At 46.4% G+C, this 7,443-nt stretch overlaps 2 protein-coding genes across 2 annotated transcripts; one reads left to right on the top strand and one right to left on the bottom strand.

The window, feature by feature from the left end:
* Positions 1-976: 976 nt before the first annotated feature.
* Positions 977-3,336, top strand: LOC127328238 (uncharacterized). The gene is made up of 3 exons (XM_051354853.1): positions 977-1,090; positions 1,245-1,541; positions 3,244-3,336. The coding sequence occupies exons 1-3, from the start codon at positions 977-979 to the stop codon at positions 3,334-3,336; spliced, it is 504 nt and encodes a 167-aa protein (XP_051210813.1).
* On the bottom strand, positions 3,185-5,232 carry LOC127331292 (putative 4-hydroxy-4-methyl-2-oxoglutarate aldolase 2). The gene is made up of 3 exons (XM_051357396.2): positions 4,985-5,232; positions 4,801-4,871; positions 3,185-3,939 (listed from the first exon to the last, which is right to left on the bottom strand). The coding sequence occupies exon 3, from the start codon at positions 3,924-3,926 to the stop codon at positions 3,420-3,422; it is 507 nt and encodes a 168-aa protein (XP_051213356.1). The 5' UTR covers positions 3,927-3,939; positions 4,801-4,871; positions 4,985-5,232; the 3' UTR covers positions 3,185-3,419.
* Positions 5,233-7,443: the final 2,211 nt, after the last annotated feature.

The following is a 7,443-nucleotide window of genomic DNA, read 5'->3' as shown; positions in this document are numbered from 1 at the left end:
TGATCAAACTTTTAGAAAAACCTATCAACAAATATGATATTTTGTAGATACCATATAAATATATATTTCACTATCTATCTAATAATATTGAATTTGTATTTTACATGTTAATGATTTTTGATAAAAATATAATTAAATTTAACATAGTTTAACCTTTTAAAAATAATATAAGCCTTAAATTTTAGGATGGAAGTAATATAATATTCAGACATTCCAAAGAGACGAGGGCTTCCGCCACGGATCTGCAATTGTGGAGGGAAGCTGCTCCATTAGAACTAGGCCAGCCTGTCCGGTACTTCTCCGAAGCTGGCGTCCACATTCACCTTTTGCAAGTCCCTCGGGAGGAGGTTGCCGTCGTTGAGATGGTGGTGTATTACAAGCATTCCTTTTCCTCTGATCCTCATACATTGGTCTTTGGCCTTTTGCATTGTCATCCTGTGCACGGGCTGGGAGAGCACACTAGTAGAAAATTGGGCTTCCGTTCAGGTCTTTTATCCCGGTCCAATCTAGAGTCAGCACAAATAGGCCGCCCACGTCGCCCCGAAATCACCGAGAAACTACGGGTCTTTTGTCGTGGTTCTTTAAAGCCTTTTGTCCCGGTTGAAACCTCCAACATGGACAAAAGGATCTGAGGTCTTTCAAGTCCTACTGGCAGCCCTTTTGTCCCGGCTGGAGACACGAGCCGGGACATAAGGTCCAACCGTTCGTTCCCGCGTGGAAATCGATTCGTCTCGGCATTAGTGCACACGAAAAACAGAGAGAAGCATAACGATCATCGGCGTCGGAATTTGCATCGCCGCCGGCGTCATGACCGACCTTTTCACCTCCCTCTCCCCTATATACATGCCTTGTTCTTCCTCAGATCTCCATAGCCACCAAAACTACACCATTAGCCACATCTCTCTCAAAAAAAAGAGCTAGGCCGGCGCCGGCCTCTCTCTCTCCCGCGCCCCGGTCGGCCCTCATTGAACCCGAAATGGTCAAGCTAGCTCGCGCCCTTGACTTCCCTCGATCTGAAGTCTACTACGATGTCATGGAGAAGATGAATTTCAAGGTCACGTACACCCTCCATGCGAAGAGGGGTGGAGAGGTGGATCCGCGTCGTCAAGAGGGATTTCCTCGACGCCCGCGGAAATCAAGGTTAGTTCTCCCATGGCTTTTGTTATCAAAGGTATGTAGCTTAAAATTTAGAGATATCATAAAGCATCCAAAATCCCAATGGCAATTTTTTTCTGTGTTTGAAGGTCATGGGCTTGGACTGCGAGTTCACCGACCCTCACAAGGGTAACCAACGCGCCGCCGTCCTGCAACTCTCCGTCGCGCAACATACTCTGGTCTTCCATATTGTGCATGCCGATGAAGTGCCACAACTGGTCATCGATTTCTTTGCGGACAAGAACATCAGATTCTGTGACGCGGCAATCCACAATGATGTGGATATGTTGCAGACCTACGCAATTTTTATTCCGTCTGCGATCAACCTCCAGCAGATCCTCCAGAACCCCGTCCCAAGAAAGCATACTCCGAGTTTGTATGATTTGGCAAATCATTATATTGGGACGGGTCTCGAGCAGAAAAAGAAGTTTAATTATAAGAAGAACAAGCCGCCGAATACCGACAAGGGATTAGAAGAAGAGGCGCAGATTTTTGGATGGGACGATTTTCAAATTCCACACATTTTTCTAATAGTTATGCATATAATATTTGTCCACTTGCGGTTTAAAGATTGAATGATATTAATTATTTGGCCATATTATATGAATGATGCATATATTATTTAATAATAATATTAATAAATGAATAAAAATAAAATTATTCCATATTCAAATTCATCATATTTTTATAATAGTTATGCATATATTATTTGTCCACTTGCGGTTTAAGGATTGAAAGATATTAATTGTTTGGCCATATTATATGAATAATGTATATATTATTTGATAATAATATTAATAAATGAATAAAATTAAAATTATTCCATATTCAAATTCCTCACATTTTTCTAATAGTTATGCATATATTATTTGTCCACTTGCGGTTTAAAAATTTAAAGATATTCAAATTCCTCACATTGGAATGCTATATTATTATCTTATAGTAGTATTTACAACAAGGTACAACCACATTCGCGGGAGCATGGTAGGAAAGAACCGAGAAATTGAGTGTGCTGAGGGTGGAGTAGTGTGAAGATGGGTGACCGACCGGTAAGTGACCAAGTCTAGAATTTGAGTATAGATTATGTGTAATTAGTGTTAAAAATGGTCCAAGTGAGAGAGTAACAAAAAATGAAAAATGAAAATGAAAATGAAAATGAAAAAATATAAATGAAAAAAAAACATTTTGTCCTGGTTGTGATTACGAGCCGGGACAAAAGGTCCTCCAGCCCAAACACCTGCATCGCAGCCACGTGGTGGACTTTATGTCCCCGCAGGTAACCAGGCCGGGACAAAAGGTTGGGCCTTTTGCCCCGCCTCTATTGTCCTGGGTGGCCGGCCGGGACAAAAGCCTCTAACGGCCCGCGACAACAGGCATGTTCTCCACTAGTGGCAACGTGTTCCCCATGGATGGTTAATCATCAAGTAGCACACAGCACATGGATTATGAGTGTAATGACTAGTCTAGACTAGTCTCGCGACTAGTCTATGAGTCCTAACTTAATTATCGACTAGCTTTCTCGACTCGACTAGTTCATAGAGTAAGTGGTCGAGTGACTAGTCATGGACTAGTCTAGACTAGTCGTTGTAATTCGACTCAATTTGGGCATGAACAATTATCTAGAAGTACCGGTGGATAGCTGTCTAGGTTATAGTATTATTATGTTACATAACTTGCGTTCAACTTATTTTGTACTAGCTACTGACAGAGTACATGTCGACTAGTCGAACACTAGTCTAGACTAGTCACGATTAGTCGGTACCCTAACAACTCGGCTCGATTTTTCGACTCGTAATCCTTGAGACAGCATCACAGGAACGCGGTTCATGGGCTATTATGACACCACAGGTCAGATAGATAAATCAGGCTGCAGTTCATGCAGTCTCAGCTGGCACACACAGATGTTAAGTTCCATCACTCTTTGTGACAGTACAGCCATGGCTAGAGATGAACATGTACCATGTTAATGCCTCAAGGTTTCTCATGAGAAAACACCTCAAATTGAAGATGCGCGAGATATAAATCTATGTTTAAGTAAGGCACCAATTATTATTCCCATTCGCCAAGCTATCTTATTACAATGTTTAGGCTTCAGATATAGCAGCATATTCAGTTTGGAGGGGCAGAAGCACGCAGCAACAGCAGCCCTCCTCGTCTGCCTCCTACTATCTTTTTACATAGAGCCCGGTTTTCATCATATTTTTTACTTTCAAGACAATACATCCATCCAAAGGGGAATAAACAGACACTCTAAACATCGACGACTACACGATCAGCTCAGTCCTGGAGACGAGGATCCCGTCGGTGTCAGCGTAGAGCCACTCGCCGTCGCAGATCCTGGTGCCAGCAATGGTCACTGGGACATGCTTCTCGCCCATCCCCTTCTTGTTTGCCTTCATTGGGTGCGAGTTGAGTGCCCGCACGCCAATGTCGCACCCGTTGATCTCGTCCACGTCCCGGATGCACCCGTTCACCACGATGCCCGCCCAACCGTTGTTCTGCGCCTGCTGGACGGGGTTGCCACCCAGGATGGCGCAGCGCAGGCTGCCACCACCATCGACCACCAGCACCCTGCCCTGGCCCTTCTCCTCCAGGAACTCACGCACTAGGACGTTGTCCTCAAACACCTTGAGTGTCACGATGGGGCCAGCGAAGACCTGCCGCCTCCCGTAGATCTGGAAGATGGGCTGGAGGGCGCGGAGCTCGCCGTTGGTGATCAGGTGCGAGTTTGCGTCGCACACCTCGGCGGTGGCCAATGGCAGCGCTGCCATTTTAGCTTAAGAGCTGCATGGCATCAAAATAAGAAAAAAAACAAACATTGTCAGCGGGAGTAAAGCCAGTCATTCAATCACCAATACAAATTCATCATAACAACGGATTATCCAAATATATGCAAATCATGCAATAAAGCTCATGATACTTCAGGGTTGCTTGGCATGAAAAGAGGAGAAAGATTACTATTGAGCACGAATCTTTGTCAATAGGAGTAAGCAAAGTAATAGATGGAAATCATGAACTGGAGCATAACAATGAATGTTTTGAAAATCGATCAGCATACCAACAAATTTTCCGAACAGATGGAAAATCATGGATTCAGGATGATAGTAGGTAGCTTCAGATAGTTAGTAATAAGGATGATTGTTTCAAAAATCTGCAAATTATGCAATTAAGCTCATGCTACAATAAGGATGATGGTAAGTAGCTTCAGGGCTGCTTGGCATGAAAAAAAAGAGCACACGTTACTAACGAGCATGGAGCGTAATCAACAGGAGTAAGCAAAGTAAAGATCCGCATTCATTCAATCGATCAGCATAACAAAAAAAAAATCCAAATAGATGGAAATCATGAATTCGAGCTGATAACACAGCAGCTGGGTAGGCATCCTGAATCACGTAGGTAAACAACTATCAGTGACTGAAACTCATAACATATAAGGAGTACAACAAAATGACCATCTCTTGTACATATATTATCAGAAACCTGGACAGGACACTTATAAGGTGTACATGCCGTCCTGGCTGGCTCACTCGGATTACGACAGAAAACATTGGAATCCATTGTGATGATCTCACAAGATCACTCTCCTCCCCCACAACCTAGCAAATCAGGGGACAGGCGCAGAGGAAACGGGGAAGGAGGAATTACCTGGTCGCGCGCCGCCGGTTGGTCTCCGGAAGTGAGAAGGCGAAGGAGGTGTGGGAGGGCGGGAGGCAGTCCTGTGAAATCTGAGATGAGATCGATCCTGAAGTAAAGAAATAGAGATCCGGCGCGGACGGCGAGCGCAGCGGAGACCCGAAATGGAAGCAACGGAGAGATTCGGATCCCTTACCGAGACGTTCACTCCAGCAGCGGTCTCCTCCGATCAGAAGGGAGGAATGGGATCCAAGGAGGAGGAGGACGCCTGGGATGGGGAAGAAGGGGTGGAATTAGGGGGAAAGAAGAAGCGGAGCTATTGCTTTCTGGTCTAGAGGAAAAAGATGATGCCTTTGGTGGTGGGTGGCGGAGCGGATGGACGAGGTCGCCGTGCTCGTGCTCGGCCGACCAGTGTCATGTGTCACGGCGTGATTTGTGAGTGTGACATGACCTGCATCAGGTAAGCTGCCTGCCTGTACAGTGAAGTAGACATGTGAGACGTGTTTGGTAGCCTGCATGCTCAGTACGCCAATGAGACATTGGCGTCGTGAACGGTCATGGGAGATGAAACGCGGGTCATTTGGTAACCTGGATGGTCTTTTCTGCATAGAAGAGGGAACACATGTCTATTGTTTGGTTGCATGTTTCCAGCCCAACTTGCACGCAGAAAAACATGAATCAGCTGTTTGGTTGTTTAAATCACAGTTTCATATCCTTACCACAATTCAAATAGGGTGAGAAAACCATGTCATAGCATGTTACATACGATCAGACACCATTTAGAAGAAAAAGATCCTCACGATCACCATGATGAGGAAGACGATGATGTAATCTTTGACCTGACTCGGACGTACCTCTAGTGGTGCTTCTTGTAGACCATGCACTTCCTCTGGCGGTAGCTGTGCTAATGGCACTGGCTCATCGATGGTCTGATCTGCCATGAACTCATCTTCCAGGAAGGTGAGGTACTCTTGTTGTGCCTCCTTCAATGTTCCATACCCTTGGTAGCTGTTGCTGGAGTAGTCACTGACATGGCCTTGACAGACCCTCCATGAGCTGTAAATTTCTCGAAACCACCCGCGGAACACCACATACCACTAGCACGGCATAAGAGCATCTCTAACAGAGACTGAAATAATCGAAACTGAAAACGGTGAGTTCAGTCTCCCGAAAACATCTGTTAGGTCAATTTTGCCACTAGCGCAGAATAGAAACTGTAAATAGGAACTGAAAAACCGAAATTTAATTCTCGCGGGAGAATTCATCGATGAACACATATTTAGATGATAGTTGATGCTCGGAGTGAGCATCAAACTTTACATAATTTCTACTAAGAACCTAAATTAACTAATAGCCACCGCCACGCGACCTAATTTTGACCAAAATTCGGCCCCGAGGGCCTCTACGCATGGCGACGGAGGTGGTGGCGGAGGAAGGCGAGGTGGCGGGCGCGTCGAGATCCTACTCCGAGTCGAGCTCGAGGATCTCGAGCTTGACGCGGCGGACGCGTTCCTCCCGGCGCGCCGCCTCGTACTTGCGGACCTAGCGTACAGCGTCGGCCTCCTCCCGGCGCCAGCGAGCTCGCGCCTCCGAACGGTTCCATTTGCGCAGCTCTGCCTCCGTGCGGAAAACGGGGGCCGCAACGACGAGTCCACGCCGCCCAAACCACCGCCTCTCCTAGCGAAGCTTCCGCGGCTAGCCATGGGGAAGTTGAGGTGCAGCGAAGCGGCGCTGGCAATGCGATGATTTCTCGTCGGAGGAGGTGGAGCGAGGCGATGGAGCGGCGGCAGCGGCGGAGGGGAGTAGGGTTTGGAAACAAAACTCCCCTTCGCGACCCGTTTTAATACGGGGCGAGCCTCGCGTTTCTCAGGCCCCCAAGAATCTTTAACGGACCGGGCCACCATTTCGAGCTCTGTTCTACAGTGCTTTCGGCCCGAACCCGTAAATCCACCGGAAAAGTTCAGTTCCGGCGGTGTTTACAGTTCTGTTAGAGATGCTCTAAGAAGAACATGTAATCGATCACATCCATGAACCAATTCATAACAGATCAACAGAACTACACAAGTGTTGACAACTAATGATAAACTAACAGGGGCATGCATGATCATTCCAAAAGTGGATCACAAGTTCATCATATACTACTATGGTGTCATCCTGCCACCACAACAAAAGTGGGTGTCATCCTAACACCGCAAGTTCACCATCACCTGAGGGGTTAGTATATACCACCTCATCATAGTTAAAAAAGGGTGCCATCAAATTTCTTTCAACCCTAGGTACTGCCAAAATGTAAATCATCAGGGTCATCATCATCAAGTTCATCACCTCCATGCATGCATCCCCTAAACCACCCTATCAAGGGCGCCACTACACCTTGCAGTGGTACTTGGCAAGATATTTCCTTAGCCAGAGGACACGGGTGTGGCTCGATCATGCCCACAAAGCTGCAACACTGGCCTTGTGTTCGACGAGGTGGCTCAGCGCCGCCATGAGATCATCCTCGCTGAAGCCAAGCATGTCCATGACCGCATTGTACATATCAGGGTGCATGTCCGTGGGCTTGTTGTCCCTAATGGCATGTGCGACGTCCTTCACAGTAACATTCATGTTGGTGAAGGTTTCAAAAAAAATTGGTGAAGGCCACCAGCTCGTCGG

Source organism: Lolium perenne, chromosome 2, assembly GCF_019359855.2.
Source record: "Lolium perenne isolate Kyuss_39 chromosome 2, Kyuss_2.0, whole genome shotgun sequence".
Taxonomy (NCBI): Eukaryota; Viridiplantae; Streptophyta; class Magnoliopsida; order Poales; family Poaceae; genus Lolium; species Lolium perenne.
The sequence above is the reverse complement of the archived record's forward strand: the minus strand, read 5'-3'. Positions and strand labels throughout refer to the sequence as shown.